The sequence below is a fragment of the Agrilus planipennis genome, unplaced genomic scaffold, assembly GCF_000699045.2.
Source record: "Agrilus planipennis isolate EAB-ADULT unplaced genomic scaffold, Apla_2.0 scaffold45, whole genome shotgun sequence".
NCBI lineage: Eukaryota > Metazoa > Arthropoda > Insecta > Coleoptera > Buprestidae > Agrilus > Agrilus planipennis.
Genome location: NW_020438890.1, coordinates 1466340 through 1484764, shown reverse-complemented (window position 1 = coordinate 1484764; position 18425 = coordinate 1466340). Strand labels below are relative to the sequence as shown.

The 18425-nt window shown below is 34.1% G+C and overlaps 1 protein-coding gene across 1 annotated transcript in view; it reads left to right on the top strand.

Moving 5' to 3' along the window:
* The first annotated feature begins 9255 nt into the window (after positions 1-9255).
* The window catches only part of LOC108735339 (protein Wnt-7b), a 196218-nt gene continuing 187048 nt past the window's right edge, over positions 9256-18425 (top strand). The window contains exon 1 of the mRNA XM_018467265.2: positions 9256-10142. Coding sequence (XP_018322767.1) covers positions 10066-10142 — 77 coding nt within the window. The 5' untranslated portion in view covers positions 9256-10065. The remainder of the gene's footprint in view (positions 10143-18425) is intronic.

The window sequence follows — 18425 nt, the reverse complement described above, 5'->3', positions numbered from 1 at the left end:
TATTTAAAAATAAAAATATTATTGTTTTCTGTCTCTGAGTAGTAGATAATAGGTATAAATTTGTAACAAAGGTTAACACACTTGATGAATTCATAAACGTTTGACAAGGTCCGTAAGGATATCAACTTGTGGAATTGAACCCACGGCACAACCAGCTTGTAGCATTCTACAGATGGCGTTCATAACCCTATTTGTGATACTTCATAAAACGCAGCAGGCAGAGTTGGTCTGTGTTCGATCGTAAGTGTCTAAAATGTACTAACGGGACCCAAAATGGTCGTCTGGCAGTTTTGATAGAATAGTGACCACTATTTGAACTTTCTCTTCTCATAAGGATTTACTGTTACATGCTCCAATCAAAGGGCGGCATTAATTTTCGCGAAATTCGACGTGGTATAGGTAAATTTGTACAAATGCCTTCACCCATTTTTTTTTATTTACAACATGAATAGTAAATTAATGTAAGTCGATTAAATACAATTTGATGCTTTTAAAAAGCGGTATGTTTTGCTCAAAAGGTTTTGAGAGTTCGGTTATTTCAGGACAGAAAAGTAAGAGATATTTGTAGAGAGACGTGGTTGACAAAAATATGCATTTTTGCTCGTGTGACATAAAAAAACAAAGAGATGTGTAATTTCTATGTTCGGTGAACTTTTTGTCTAATTTCTATAGTTCTTCCTTATATTTCTTAGTATGAAATGGTTGTATTAACATTTCGATTGAAAAATATTTTTATGTAAAGTTGCAATTTAATCAGAAGACTTTAATCAGGATGTAGTCCATACCTTAAAACAAAGCATTAATACGTTCTCTATCAATCATTTCACTCGTTCTAGTTAATTCCTAATGAACTCTAAAGTAGTTAAGTGTAATAATAATAATATGTAATAAGTGGTAAGGATTGTCTCCCTTTCCAACCTTCCATAAAATCCTTTCTTAGTCAATATATGTGTGCAGTCAAAGGTTGCCAGTTGTTACTGCGTGAACTATACATGCTGCTTAAACTGTCAAGCAGGACGTTAAAGTACAGTATCATTTATCAAAACGAAATTACTACGACGTCCTTCTTGTTTGTCGATCAGACTCATAAATGCTCAATAAAGATACGATCTTGATGTTTTACAAAATGTTACGCTTCGGGCTGTTCAAGCTTAACATGGTATTATGGGTACTATACACGGGATAGTTTTCCCCTTAATAGTATAGGTATTGTGGTTCAAACGTATATTTATTAATTTAATTTTATTCTAGCCCAAAAGGTAAAAATTTTGTTTAATTTACTTATCAGCGATCTCGATGATTTTATTCAATGTATTAGAAATTTTGGACAAGGACAAGCACACCTTGCAGTATCAGTATCTTACTTACCTTAAGCATGTTTGGGAGGTATGTCAATATGCTACGAGACAAATAAAAATTTGGAAATACGTTCCACATTCAATTCTAAAACTCCTGTAAAAATTACAAATCGATTCACTAAACCGTTAAAAAGTTATTGAAATTTTAAAAAATTGTAATTTTACACGTCATTTTATGGAGATTCATTAACCGAACAGATTAAATTTATTTTTATTAACAGAAAAAAAGCTACCAGAAATTTCAAACTTTTATAATAAATAACTTGAACTCTGGAGAATCACTTTAGTACCTATAAGGTTATTCAAATTCACTAAATGGTTATCGAGGAAAACATGAAAAATTAACTGAAAATCTCGTTTTTACTTGATAATAATAAAGATAATATTTATAATTGTCTGAAATAAATGCAATTTTAATTGTTATTTAAAGATAGTAAAAAGTTTTATGCTCATTATTAATAGAGATTGAAACTAAATATTTTTTTGTTTCGAAGTTGAAATCAAGGCATATTCACTGCCAAAAGTCAGTTAAAATTTTTCCATATTATTCGTTATTTCTTATTTTATTCAAAGTTTTTGGTTAAATTCCAAATTTTCTCTCAAACCGTATACTTTTTTTTAGTATAGATAGTATTTATTTACCTCATGATATGCTGCAAAACCTAATTAATCACGAATTTCTAATTTCTCTTATGTACTCTTGTCTCCGATTGTACCTCCCAAACATCCTTAAGTCATACTTCATGTCATGAGCGTAACGAGAGATTTTTCCCAGGGGACATACTTTCAACAGCTGTAAGCTTATATAGGTTTAATGTGTCTATTTTCTATGTTAATAAACTTTGTGCCGATGTCGTGACTCGTCAAAGCCATTTCCAAAGGGGCAATGAGCTTGCCAAGGGGGTAGTGTCTCCTCTTGCCGCTATTTATTTACGCCCATGCTTCATATTTGTATATGTCTCGGAAATAAAATCCACACAAACATTCTATTATACAATAAACTGTATGGTAGGTGCGGATAATAAGGCATGTCTGCTAATAAGGGCTGTGTAAAAGAATACAATTTAAAATGATCGTTTTCGCTCAAAATCACACTCGTAGGTAACTAACATTCCTAGATGTCGCCTCAAACTTGACGCGAAGCGTTAGCTCGCCTACCGCCACCAGTGCGACGTTATTGATTGTGATGAGTATTTGCGCAGCTCGAATAATAAGAAATTGTCCGAATCAATCGGAAGTATTTTTTGTAATATTACACTTATACATATAATTTTGCCCTAAGGAAAATCAGGCGAGTTGGTACTGTCACGGTTGTGAGGAAGACAAGACGGCTGATATGAGGCAATGTTCTAAATGTGGCAAGTGGTATCATGAGGAGTGCGTTGGCTGTCGTCAGATGATACAGATAATTTTGAGTGTTCTGATGGATATTAAACAATGAAATTTGTTGTTATTTTATAGACTTCAGCAAGATTAATGCATAACTATTAATTATATTATTGATCTCAGTCACCAAATGCAAAAAGTTTATTTTGTTTATTTATGTATTTTACAGTTTTAGCATCTGTAGTATAATAAGGCCTTCTTACAAGGTTTTTAAAAATGTTTAATTTTATTTTTATTTACGGCCATTTGCCATTTTTTGCTTATATTTGACAGTAATCCATATTTAGGTTTAATTAACATTAAAGTTTGTTGATTTGGGTAAATAGTTTTTATTTCATGAAATATTACAAATGGCGTGGTAAACGCCATCTGTTGTATTATATTGCAGTATAATAAGGCCAATATCCAACAATATCGATATCGCGATCCGCGTGTTGGGCAGTTTTTTTGTTTGAGTTTTTATTTTATTTCAAATCTTCCTTAGCTAGGCCTTATTACGCATACCTACCTTATAAGAAACACGTAATTAACAACTCATCACTGTCTACAGTGACTACATACGCATACCGAGCGGCATGGCCTAGAGATCTAGACCATTGCTTAGCATTCGGGAGGACGCTGGTTCGATTCCGGGTCCGTCTGCCTTGGTCCAAGTTTTTCTATAATCTTTCACTCTCTTCTGTCTTCATTTCATCCGTCTCATGTTTCTCACCCGAACCACCACCCACCCTTTCCCACGATTCCTGAAAGCAGGCTGAAGAGGGCCTTCCGCCTTACCTTCCGGAGTAGTCCGGAGGGACTGCCCTCCCATCAGCATTACTAGCTGGTGGGAATGAAACACCCAAAAGTTTTTTTTTTACATACGCATATTGTAAAATGCGTATAGGCCATCCAACATACAGGGTGCCAAAGAAGATCAGGTTTCTAGACGGCATATACTGGATCTTTCTAGGAATTGGCCAGCCTCTATAAATAGTAGTGCGAGTCAGAGAGTTTGAGGTGATACAAAGCGAAAAATTGATAACTAATTAATAATAGAAGTGTTGATTATTTAGCAAACAGTTAAATAAAAGTAGCAATAGCGCGAGAAGGAGTTTAAATACGTGACAATATTTATGTGGGCATTACAATGTGTGCATTTAAAAGCCGTATTAGTGCCTACTATAATTATTATCTATTAAAATGTTAACGCATTCTTTCCAATGCAGAGAATCAATAAAGAAAAAAAATTAAAATTAAAAGAATAGTACATACATATATGTAGTTATTATTCATCAGTAAACAAAACAATATGTTTATGACTAAGTTAGTCGATTCCTTTTGAACGATGTTCCGAATTCGCCAATTAAAATAATATTCCAAACGAGTAAACTTTTCTGGGGTTAGGTTTATATACTAGTACAGTCAGGAAGATCCATTAAAACTATACTTAAAGTACATATTTATCAGGCGATGAACCACCACGATGATGCTACTGTGTGGTGAAGCAATATTGTTGTGCGCATAATACATTTCTGTTGAAATTTTTTGTGCTTAATTTTGTGGATTAATTTCGTGTACTACCTGAAGGTGAAATGTTCAATCTATACGAAATTTCAGAAATTAAAAAATGTAGAAAACTTGGTTAGTTACCGAAATTAAGACATCTTGGTATTTATAAAAATTCACCTCTATTTTTAGTAGAATTCCCCAAAACCTTTTGAGCACAAATGAATACATGTAAATAGCAATATGATACAACGTAAATTCTGTACAACTCTGTGTCTTTTGAAAATGGCCTAATAGCCTAAACAATTTCGTCAAGAAGGTTCTGAAATTGCTTCTGATGTTTTTTATAGTCTCGATAAATTTCTTTTAAGTAACATATGTTTCACAATGAATGTAAATGCAAAATGCAACAAATGGCATGACTGACAATCAAGGAATACCTACGCTGGAATTGGTGGATGCGCAAGGCCAGGATAATTTGGAAACTTGTTTTAATCTACAGATATTAATCGGAAAAGTGTATGTTCTTCATTAGTTACTTATTATTATCTGTAACTGTTATAGAATATTCACTATTCATTGTTATAAACGTAGGCTAATCCCAAATTAATAAAACTGTCAAAGACTGTACATCAATGTTATGAATTCTTGGCATAATATGTATGTATATTTGACAACGATTTCCTATTCTTTTGGTACCTTCTATTAAGCTGTTTAGTTTGGTGTACTATTTTGACGAATTTTCATCAGGTATTCTTCTTTACTATTTAATACCAATCATCATCATCATAAGGTTGTTATAAGAGTGGTTGGACACGTACTTGCACCCTTTTCTATCCTGAGCTAATCTTCGCATTTTCCTAAAACTAGAACAACCCACATCCTTAACTATTTGCGATCAGTAATCTAATCTAGATCTACCTTTACTCCTCTTAACTCCTGCCTCTAATATATATTTCTGACTAAACTTTCATACCTGAGAAGATGTCCTACCAACCTATCTCGCCTATTTTTTATTGACTTCCATAGAGCCCTCTGTTCTCCTATTCCCTCTAATACCATTTCATTTTTAACCTTCTCTGTCCACGGTATCCTCATCATTTCCCTGCAGTTCCACATTTCGATGCTTCTAACCTTTTCTATTCCTCCGCGACCAACGTCCATGCTTCACACCCGTACAGCGCCGCGCTCCAAACATACACCTTTAACAATCTTTTTCGAATTTCTAAATTAACCGTTCTCAAGCAGAGAAGTGACTTCTTTTTACTGAAGACGACTCAACCTTGCTCTTATTTCTGCTTTATATCCCTACTACTCCTTCCGTTCTGACTTATCTGACTTCCCAAATACCTAAAATGAACCACTTCGTCTCCTATCTGCATATTCGCTCTTTCCCTACTTTTAATACCAATAAAAATACACAAAAAAACGTTATTGCATTATAAAAAAAATTGGCGTATATATGGGAAAATGTTGGAAAAATGATGTCAGCGACCCCTTTAGCCTCATATATACTTTCTTGTTTATAAAATTTTAATTTCCGTTAACTATTTCATTCATTGCAAAAATGTAGATTAAATTATCAGACCGCTTCATATTGACCATACTTAGACGAATGGGATCTTAGAAGCCGCTTGCATTCCATCGATTAATCGGTTCTGTTTAAATGGTAAATCGCTCCGTTTTGCTGCATTCGAAGATTTGAATTATCCAGAAATGGCAGTCGGTATTGCGCCATAAATCATAATGGGGATGGTAAAGACCGCTTTTCTACGTGGCAATAAACGTTAATTCGATTCTTAAAGACAGTATATGTTAGAATTACAGTCAATTGCCGCTCCTTAAGTTCACACATGTTAAAATGTTCAGAACATATTTTATGATAACTAAAGTCCAAACAATAATGTACGATACGTAACCATACGAAGCGTATCTGGTATGGGATTATGCGTTATATTGGTACTCATATGAGGGTTTACTAGATCCTTTTGTCCTCCTACGGTATCTGCTAATAAATTTATTATCGCTAATTATAATGTCGAAACAATTTTTCGATTGCATGTATCCAAATACTAAATTAATATTTAAATGGGTCAATGCACATTAATAAGTATATTAATGATATCAGAGCTGCATTTGTACGAGTTCAGAATCATAAAGATTACTATGAAGTGGAAATTATGCGTAGAAATAAAAGGAAACACAAAAGGTAAAACTTTCATGTTACTTGTATTCCTCCTCCTGGGAGGAAATGTTGTCCTCTCGTCCCTGAAATCAGGGAAAAATATTTCTAAGATCCACAATAACAATTTCGGTGCACTGTGTCTTCTTTAGATACTAATATTACTTCTCCACCTGAAGAAGGCATATTATGTTGAAATAATTACTGCAACATTAAAAATAATTTGCAATTTTGCGTTTTGCCATTATTTTATCAATAATAATGGGTTACGTACATTACTCGTTCAGTGTGTAAAAATAAAATATCTATTTTATAGGACAAGAGCTAATATAAAGACGAAAAAAGAAGTGGCTGATTTTGGATATCTATTAGGAAGTCAGATTAGTCAGGACGGAAGAAATAGTAGGGATTTAAAGCAGAGGATAGCGCAGAATCGAGTCGCCTTCAATAAAATGAAGTCACTTCTATGTTTGCGAACAGTTAATTTAGAAATTCGAAAAAGATTGTTAAAGATGTATGTTTGGAGCGCGGTAGGTACTGTACGAGCGCTAAACATGGATGGTGAGCGCGGCGGAAAAGAAAAGGTTAGAAGCCTTCGAAATGTGGTGTTATAGGCGAATGATGAGGATTGAAAGGTTAGAAATGAAGAGGTATTAGAAAGAATAGGGGAACAGAGGACTCGGTGGAAGTCAATAAAAAATAGGCAAGATAGGTTGGTGGAACACCTTCTCAGACATGAAGGTCTAGTCAGAGACATATTAGAGGCAGAAACGGGAGAGGTAGAGGTAGATCTAGATTAGATTACTGTTCGCAAATAGTTAAGGATGTGGGTTGTTCTAGTTTTAGGGAAATGCGAAGTTTAGCTCAGGATTGGAAAGAGTGGAGGTACGTGTCCAATCAGTTTAAGGACCGACGATCTTATGATAATGATGAAAGGACAAAGTAAAAAGCAATCGCACAACCCAATTTTAACAACATGATTTTAGAAATTTGATGACAATTAATATACAAAGACAAAAGCTAACCAGCGAACAGTAAACTATTGAGAACATGACGTAAATCATAAAATAAGGCTTTGCCACGCATCATGAGATAAGCTGATAAAATCAACTATCACTAACAACAATTATTGACTGTCTTGTTTGAATTCAAGGCTGATGGTGCGATGAATGAAACACGATTTTAATGCACTGGGCCAAATGAAAAGATCCGATGTGGAAATTTGTTTGAGAAATTCGGCTTTGTTTATTTTATTTATGTTTTTACGTATGACAGACTTAAATAAACTAACTTATATAAAAGCCAAAACTTTACTTTGTTTCTATTTCGGACATGATTTGAATTTTATCAATTGGGTCACAGTAAGTGTTGCTTCAAGACTCAAGATTAATATGAAGCCACCCATTTCGCATTCCTCTTAAAAAAGTGGTTAAGTGGAATTTTACAAAAAGTGTTTCCTTTGTGGGCTCATGACTTCAGAACAAGATACTGGCAGCAGCCCTCTTCCCGCCTACTCCTTAGGTCGATATTACACTCTTTCTAATCGTAATAAGCGATGTCTTTTCTGTTTTTGAAAGACACTAAGATGGAATCCAACACTACATACTGCTGGTGTCTTTCAAAAACAGAAAAGACATCGCTTATTACAATTTGAAAGATGGAATCCAATACTACACACTGCTGAAGAGCACCTACCAACTAAAACTTCTCTAACCTCAGGCCCTTTGATGATGGTTTCGCTCGATCCTCTTCAGTTAACGATTAATGTATTTTATGTTATGAAGTTTGACGCTGTTTGATGATTAAGTGCAGTGTCTAAGTTATCTCTACCATTTGCTGTTTTCACCACCAAAAACTAGGTAGCTCATAATCTTGTGGGTCTACAATTCATAAAGGTGCTAACCATGCGCCTTAGTTAAATGTAAAGGAAATCCTTTAAGAGAATGACATAAACGCGCCGGAACAAAAGTCAAATTTGATTGAAGAACATCGAATATATTTATGGAAATCCTTGATTATCTTTGTATACTTCCCTAAGAAAGACATTCTAATTGTCATTTTTTCCCAAAATAATTGTATAATTTTATTCTTATGTTCTGGTTTCACAAAAGCAAAAAGCCTTTCTTCTTTGGAAGTGAATAAAGATGATCAAGGATTTCCATAAATAAATTCGATGTACTTTAAACAAAGATAAATTGTTTTTGTTTTGCAGTGTTCGGGTCGTTGTCTTAAAGGATTCCTTTAACGTTTAGCTTAGGCGCATGGTTAGCATCCTGTGAAACCAGAGTTTGCTTTGTGGTTTTACAAAAATAAAAAACCTTTTATTCCTACGGAGCTTGGAAAACTTTTCTGCTTTAAGGATTGAGATCGAAAAAAAAAAGTAAAATTGAATTGAGTAGTTGGATAATATTAATATATCTAATCGAAAATTGATAGGTAAGACATTTTGACAGTCATTTTCGTCAGCTAAAACATTGACTCTTCCGTTTGAAATTTATTCTTCAGGTATAGAAATAGGAACTATGACGAAAAAGAACTGCTAGGTATTAAAATATTATTCAGGTTTAATTTGAAGAAGTAGATTTGGTTCCCAGATTTCTTGTTGGACTATAACAAGATAATAATTAATATCAGCCGTCACCTTTCCCGGCATATTGATTTACTTCGGACACGAGCCAGCAAGAAAGCGAAAGTGTCGGTCCGTGAATACGAAATTATTAAGGACGCGGAAGCGCATTCAGACTTGACGCCGTGACTCCAGTACTCATGAAGAAGAAGGCAGGAGTAATAAGTTGTCAGGTTGTTGAAGAAGTGGTCGGTCGATTTTCGCAATGACACCTATCCGTCACATCGCGGCGTCCACCGCGTCGTGAAACGGAATCGCTCAACTATCCACCCCTGGTAGTGGGGCGTTCGATCATCTTTGATTGGCCCATCGCTTTAAGTACAGGTGGGCAGGTGGAACACTCAAGAAGACAACGCTAGCAGTGACCAAGTGTATGTTTGTCTGTCGGTCCATCGGTGTATGAGAAAGCGAACATTCACTCACAGCTCATTCACAGCATCGATCTTTCCGACCTGCCTGTGGGTACGTAAACCGATTCGATAACGAGAACCGGTTCAAACCCATGCATCCCGGAAGAAAATCCACCTGCAGCAAAATCGTGGTCGTAATAAATCGAATTGCCCATTGCAATCATTAATGAACAAAACGCGAACTTATTACACGATACCTACCAACAATAGGTGTTAGTAGTACGAGTACACAACTAATAAAGTTCCTGCAAAAGTGATGCGTAGACCCGTTTGCTATTATGCTAACAACTAAAACATAATAAACGTAACGTGTGAAGTGTCTTAATGCTTAGTCAAATAAGAGCGGTTGACAGCGTCGACAAATAAAATAATGTTTGAAAGACGCCCGCCGGTGAAAACACTCCAACGTCGCTGTCAGTTATTAGTTGTTTGAATATCCTCGCGTGCGGCTGTTTTGAACGACGACTCACTAAGGAGGTGGTTGGTATTATTTTATTAGTTGCGGGGGTTACAGCGGCACGGACAGTTCCGGGCCTCGGGGTAATAGTGGACGTCATTGCTGGTGAGTGGTGATGCTTGGTGATGATGTGTTCCTTTGGATGAAGAAGCAGCAGGATGCCAACCCGGAAAACGGGTCGGATGACGACTGGACTCACCATTTGCGCAATCGCCTCCTTTTTATATACCTTCAGGTACGTGAACAATAATTTTTTCATAAAATAATAGAAATCTCTGTACATAACGTTGAAAAGAAATACTAACTTTTTTGAAGTGCGTTCTTACCCATGTGGATACAAAGTGACACTGTTTTCCCGAGAAGAAGTGTAGATTTGTTCAAATCTATTAGGTAGGGTACTACTTAATTTTTAAAAGTTATGAAAGATGCAACTTCTAATTCGCGATAGCGCCTATCTTTCGTCGACCAATACGTAAAAAGTTTAAATGTTGAAATTTATTTTCCTTTATTTATTTTTTAACAGCATTTAATTTTTTAAAATCTTACCTGCATAGTCATTTACAAAATTAATTCTCTTTATACAACTTCTAGTTGACTCAGATTTCTTTGAAACAGTAACAGTTACCTTTTTAAATTAATAACATAATATGTAAACTAATCATTAATTTTAATAGACCTTTTTCATCATTAAATACGCCAATGCTATAAATAAGTAAGTAGGTAGGTATGTAATTCAAAAGATTTTTAGCTAATTTGAGACAATTAATGTTATGAAACATAAAATTTAAAAAACAATATTCGCTATCACTGTAAGTTTAATGTAACGGCAAATTTAAGAAAAACATAACAATGTCGTTAATTCAGTTGATTCCAATTCCATTAATCCAAATATCTGAAATTTTGCTCTATGGTAATAAGTTACTGTTGTTCTAATTTGGTTTTATTGGATCAATACGTATAACAGTTCGTATGGTAGCATTTTCAGAGGCATAATTAGATGGCTTTCCCTAAACATCGTTAACATTTATAACTGCAGTTAGAATTTGTATTACGCATATGAATTGTGCCCAAAAAGAAAATCACTAGATTTAACTTGCATAGATGCTTTCCTTTTTTTTTTAATTGCTTGATACTTTACCAAAATTCTTTTTAACTTCTTTAAGTTAAATATTTTAAATAGTTTTTACAAATGTAAATTATATATTATACATAAAAAATTACAGATTAAAGAACAAAGATATTTAAGGAAATTATAATTAATGTCTACATCTTGTATTTTTATTGTTAAAATAAAAACGTATCTAATGGATCCATTTATAATAAAACTTGGATATCTATGTTTATATGAGATATACCTTTTCCTTTCTGTGAAATTGAAAATTTCCTATTTCTTGTTGAAGTATTTCCTAAATACCGATTATCCTTTTGAAACATTTAATATATTTGTATCTTACTCCTGCTGAAGGTATGATATTTTTCCCTGATTTCAAGAACGAAAGACGCTAGCAGGTCACCCCGCATGCACACATACATATGAGTAATTTGCAGCTAATTAGTATTAAAAACATTATTTTTGTAGAGCCTATAAATTTTTATAAATCGAATGATCTGCTGTTGTAAATTCATGCTAGTTAATAACATACCTAAGTATATATTGGTTTCAGTTGAGTTTGGGCTCTAATTTGTGACATTTTTTAGCTAATTGTAGTGAATTCCTATTAGTGAAAGTATTTATTATCGGATTATCTGCTGTTAGCTGATAGCGGCTTATAAATGACATATTTTTTCAGTTAATCCCAATCACTAGTGAGTTAGTGATTTTGTAGAGTTTATAGATAGGAGATACTGCCTTTGGTCGTCAGTCCACTATAGGCTTTCGGCTCGAGTGGCAAAATACGCCCGGGACGGATTACTATACTTCCTTCTCTTGGTGTGTAGTCTACTAATATAAAGTTGATGAAATGAAATGTATTAATCAATCATCGCAGTGTCCGTTCTAACTATCTGTCATAGACATTTTTATTGTCACAAGTTGGCATTGAAATTTTAAATTTGACGCGGCAATAGGAAGTAGCTACAAACAAACTACAAATTGTTCGATTACTAACCTAATCTAGTAATAGTGGGATTTTAATTTTGTCCAACAACAATGTGTGATGACTTTCTTAGTACCTATACAAAGTAAACTGAAAAATACTCATTTTGACAATATTTATAGAATCTCTGTTATTATTGAAACAACAACAAATAGTAGGTACCTTATAATATCCTTCCTATAAATTTAAATATAAAAAATTATTATTATTACTAAGAAGTTGAAGTTTTGTTATTTTATTTTTGATAAGCAAAGTTAGTTCCCTAAAATATAATATGAGAAATATCGTGAATCCAAATCCTGAAGGAAATTCCTACCTACATTTTTATTTTCGGAATTACAATATGTTTTATTAATAAGAATATGCTATTCTAACTGGTTCGTAGATGTAATTTTCTGTAATACGTCAATCAACAATGTGTACTATCAAAATACTAAATAAGTGCTGATAACGTAATCGTTAAGACAATTAAACATCTTAATTACATATTTACAAACCATTCATCTTTCATGTACCACGTACGCAATCATTGTATTGCTTTTTGTTTTAATGTTTTAGGTACTTACGTTTTACTGAAGTAATGTTATTGTGGAAGGAAGTTCTAGGTAAGATAATTGAAATGATGTAAGAAGATATGACTCAGTTTTACAATTGAAAATATTAGAATCTTGTATATACAGGCAAAGCATTTCAAGTGACAGTACATTTCATCCTATATGCATGAATAAATTGATATGACCCGTTCAATAATTTTAAAAACGCAAATAATGTACATCACCCTTTTGTAATTGAATACAATAAAAGTTTCTTATTCTCGGTTTTCTTATTCGCGTTTTCATTATTCGCGGTTGCAGTCGGTAAACAGAAAAAGATTCGGTGTCATTTATTAAGCGGATTGACCGCAATAGACCGCTCGTGCCTAGTGTGAATTTTTCCGAAAACATGGGTTTCTATTCTAAACATTGTAATTTAACGCTGCGAGATAAATATCTAATTTTTTGTATGGTAACAGACAAAGGTTCACACTAACTCGGTACGTTTTTGGTTTTCAATAATATGGTCATTAAAAGCTTTTACAAGTGCTTAAAGTTGATGCTTCTTGTAGGACACGTATTTTCAATAGAAATTAAAAAATTTAAAAATGCCCTTAAACAAACTTTAGAACCAAGCTTTATCTATCTTACTACAATTTTTCAAACCTCTATTCCAAATATTAAATTCATGATATCTAGAACCGATAAGCATGTTTTAACTCTAGGGCGCGTGTACTACTGAATCCCCTAATGTATCGGCATCTTTTGAGTATCTACAGTTGATACGTGCTGAAGCGGCTTTTATAAAAAATTTAACGGATTCTGTGTTATTTTTCAACGTATCAGCATCTTTTGAGTACTCTTGGCTCGTGCCGAGGCGATTTTTATAAAAGATGAAACAGAGTGGACTAATTTCAAAATTCAAAACAAGAAAGAATCAGTTTTTAAACTCTTGCCTAAAGCTGATTATAACGATTAATTTTAATTGCGAATTTATCAATACATTGATTTTATTTTGATACATATTGGTTTTATTTTGGAACCTTGGAACGTATCCCCTATGATTCCATACTAATTACCATTCCATATCCACGGTTTCTGCATTCGCGGCATATTTATGGAACGTATACCCCGCGAATAAAGAGGTTTTACTGTATTGTAGTTTTACTGAAATATTAAACAATTGAATAATTACAAAAGTTCTAACATCGTAGCTGAAAATATGAGCACCCGTTGTGGCAATTTCATAATTAAATTCTTCTAAATAATTCTTAACAAACCGGATTAGGTACCGTCGCTCATTCGGGAACGTTTTCGAACCTTCTACAAAACTATAAAGCATTCTCGAACCCTGTAGATGTGGGCATTCACGAAAAATGTGTGTCAATCTGGCCAGACGTCGGAACTCAATTAATACCTTTACTGACTCGGAGTCCTTTGGGACAATAGTCTTTTAATCCCTATGTCTTTATAACCAATTCTTACAGCTGAAAAGCGAAACCTTCTTGGTAGACAGGGAATGGAAGGCTATCATTCCAAATAACCCTCCTGAGGCTACGGGATTTGGTTGAGAAGTTTACACTTACTTTTATTATAAATATTGATTAACAATTGTCATACGTAAGAAGCGGATAAAACAGACCTCTGTTGGTGATAATTGCTTGTGGAAATTAGAGGTGAATTTTGTTTTGTAAGGAATGACTTTCTTTTGTTATGAATTTACCATCCATACTGTAAAAAGTTTGTTAGATAGAATTATGTCAGAATTAATGGCGCGCGCACATACAAATTACATAACTAGTTCAATAATATTTCTACTTCTGGAAATGCTAAGACGTTATTAGAATACTGCTCTTGGCATCCTCAGAGAACGTAGCGAGGGCTTCCTTGCGGTTGTTTCGAGGATATCACATACAACTGTTAGCGAAACTTCGGGTAAACGACTCTATTGATGTTCTCACTGAAGGAAGAGAATCAATCCTGGACCACGGCTATCAATCCTCAACTTCGAGAACTGTTTTGATTTATGCTCCTGGTCCTTAATTTGTAACTCGCAATCAGTGGCGTGACTGTTATTATTATGACTATTTATATATCTCTTCCTTTTAGTTAATCGCATTTTTTCATTTGAGTATTTGGATGTAGTATGGACAAAATTTTGTTGTGGGAAGTGACATTTTTACTGTAGAATTATTTTATCTGAATTTTTGTAAATTACACTGGCCTCCTCTGACTTTCATTGATCATAGACTTCCTCTTCAGCTAAAATTCACTGTCATGAAGCAGGATGTTGTGTTCTTTTCTTATCACCTTCCAAAATTCGTCCAGTTTGTTCTACATAAGCCTGTCCACATCAAACAATTGACAGAATCTCTTGATTTACACGGTTCAAGGATTACATTGATCTATCTCTGCACTCAATATTAATATAACCTCTTTTTTTGTACAGCAATGAAAAAAATTAACATGGATTACGAAAAAAAAAAACAGTTTATTCCGATAAACTATAAAAGCTGCCGTTTGTTCTTAAACGAAAAGTTTTTTTGGTTCTGTACTTCAAAAGGAAAAAGGAACTCTTATTACAGGATCACTTAATTGTCCATCTGTCTGTAATTACTCGGTAAAAACGGAAAAAATCTTCGAAAATCGATTCCTGTGACTGGTGAACTATTTATGTACCTAAGCATAAAAATATAAATTCGATGAAACACAACCTACACAAAAGTCAAATAATAAACATAGGGGCAATTTTGTAATTTTGTTAAAAAATAACTTTTGATTCCACTACAAATATTTATCTGAAGGAATTATCCCTGCTTCGGCATTATTTCTTATTGTAAGTGTAATATACATATATATATATCTTTTATTTCTACTATAAGTACATTGTTGCTGTCTGTACATAGCGATCTAATGTATCCTTGAATAAAACTTCTTTAATTTGGATTTTGTGTTATGCCTTGAAATTATAGGTGATGTAGCACCTAATTAATTAGGGCCCTACCTATTCTATCGGTTGCAAGTATAGAAACATACTCTTTGGTCGAGTGCATTTGTTAGGAGCAAAGATCGGAAACGGCTAGTGATTTAATTTTATTACCAATTCTAGAATTGGACGTCTCGTTACGACATAAATTGGAAGTGTAACTTTCATACGGATTTTGGACCCGTGTATACGATCAAACCTAGGAATGCGCAAATGTCACATGCCTAAAGTGTTTTTTTTCTGAAAAGGGTTATCGGAAAAAGGAATAAAAGCAGATTTAATTTACTGCAGTTCGGCTTACTAATAGAATTAAGAATTATAAAGGAGAATCTGCAAAAATTAAAAAAAAAAATTTAAAGTAAAAAGTTACGGAAAATTTAAAAATGAATCGTAGATCAAATTGCATCCCACCACTACATCACTAGTCTCATCTCGATAGTAATGGGAAACATCGTATACTTTTAGGAATCGAGTTATAGGTACCTTGTATTTGAGTACTTTCGGAAATTGAGTAGTGTTTCGAATACCGAGTACCTGTCGAGTATTTTCGATGTGACGTGACAATGTGACTATCAAAGCCACACTACCACATCTCGAGAAAAATGATTGAATAATAACAAACATACTGGTATGCAAAGGAAGAGAAACTAAGGAAAGAGCGAGGAGATAGGAGACGAAAGATTAGAAGAAGTGGCTGATTTTAGGTATCTAGGAAGTCAGATAAGTCAGGATGGAAGGAGTAGTAGGGATATAAAGCAGAGGATAGCGCAGGGTCGAGTCGCCTTCAATAAAAAGAAGTCAATTCTGTGCTCGCGAACGATTAATTTCGCAATTCGAAAGTGATTGTTAAAGATGTGTTTGGGGCGCGGCGCTGTATGGGTGCGAAACATTGATGCACGGCGGAAAACAGGTTAGAATCGTTTGAAATGTGGTGTTACCGGCGAACGATGAGGGTATCGTGGATAGAGAAGATTTGAAATGAAGAGGTAGAAAGAATAGGAGAACAGAGGACTCTATGGAAGTCAATAAAAAATAGTCGAGATAGGTTGGTAGGACACCTTCTCAGACATGAAGGTCTAGTCAGACAGAAACAGGGGTTAAGAGGAGTAGAGCTAGACTTAGGATAGATTACTGTTCGCAAATAGTTAAGGATGTGGTATGTTCTAGCTTAGGATAAGAAAGAGTGGAGTGCGTGTCCAACCAGTCTTATTGAGACTGACGATCTTAAGGTGACGAATAACAATAGTATGACCGGTAGTGACGCTGTAAGTCGTAAGTAATAAAGGAGACAAGGAGACTAAGCGAGTACGAGAATACAGGCGTCGAAGTGGAATCCGATTCCACTCGATTCTTATAGACGTGATAACTTCCGTACAGATAAATTCGTTTCTCAAGTACTTATAACTTAATATTCGAGTACAGCGAATACTTTTAGGAATCGAATCAAACTTTGATCTGCCTTATTAGCACCTTTCCACACGATACGAATTTTCGTCGTGTATGCCAGTGCGTCTACTGTAGTGTCATAAATTGGAAATATTACACTGCCCTCTACAATAAATTCCAATACCCCAACTCTGATTTCCAATACCCCAGCTCTGCTCTGCATGTCGTTACTGTCCTGAATAGAATAAATCGTCACATTTTCTTGGGGTCCTCTCATCGTCGTTAGACTAGGAAGATAAACTAGCTGAAATAAGAATGGTCCGTTCGATTATTCGTTTATTTCGTTACAGTAAATGATTTAATAAGCTTATGTATGCTCTACGTTCAGATTTTTGAATCATTGATGGTACGTATGGTCTCTATCGCTTCAAAATATTTGTTATATCTCATCAATTGCTTTATGTAGATTACAAGAACAACCAGTAATTGCATGCAGAAAGAATGACAACTCTTCCATCAGCTAACTAGATGTTCTACCTACATTTCCTATTTTCATTTTAGCAGTGGTGGAATCTTTTCAGGAATATCTAGTTTTGAATTTTCCAGTTCTTTCAGATCTTTGTTTAAAATTGTTAAAAAATAAAAAACATTGAAAATAAGAGGTAATCGAATCCATCTTTAACCTAATATAAGACAGACAAAAGTTGTTTGGAGCGATTTTTGTTTTAAAAAGATCGAATATTGGTGAAACTATATAATTGGAGTCTCAGACAAAAATTACTTAAATACATTGTGTTAGATTAAGTTAGGTAATGTCCTTCCAATGTTTGAAAAGAACGCTTCTGTGCTCTCCAGGTTAAGTTGTTTACACGCGTTCACAGTCTGTATAAAAGTTACATTTCGAGTTTTGGTCGTAATAACACGTCCAATCCTATAGAATTGGTCGAAAAATACGGTCAATATTACATATATTATACTGTTATTTATATAATAAGCACTTGCTGGCAGTTAAGGCTGTACATAATTCAGTTCCGTTTTGGTATTAAGCATTAATATATGAAGTACGTATAGCTGTACTAAGGCGCTAAAAAAAACTTTATTTGCCTCGTACAAGTAATCATGTATTAGTCTGAATGGGTTTCCTTTGGATGAAGAGTATGTTTTAGTGCATCATTCTATTTTTAGTTGTTAGAACATACAGAAAACGTTCGTTTTCTTTTTGTGTGATAGTGAGCTCTTCAGTAAAGCTTATATGTTCAAATGTTGACTATTGTAGTAATTCAGGCGGTGTTCGTTTTTGGTCATACTACTAAAGAAGTCACTGAAGCCGTCCCTGCAGGAAATGTTTTTTTTTAACTTCTTAAAATTTAAATGACTAATGATTTGTTCATCATTTGTTTGTAATTATTGACTAATAGCAATTGTTTCTTTTTTTGTATATTTATAAAAAAATAAACAGATTTATGTTTCCCAATCAGGCCTCTCTTGTATTTGCATATATCATCATCATCATCATC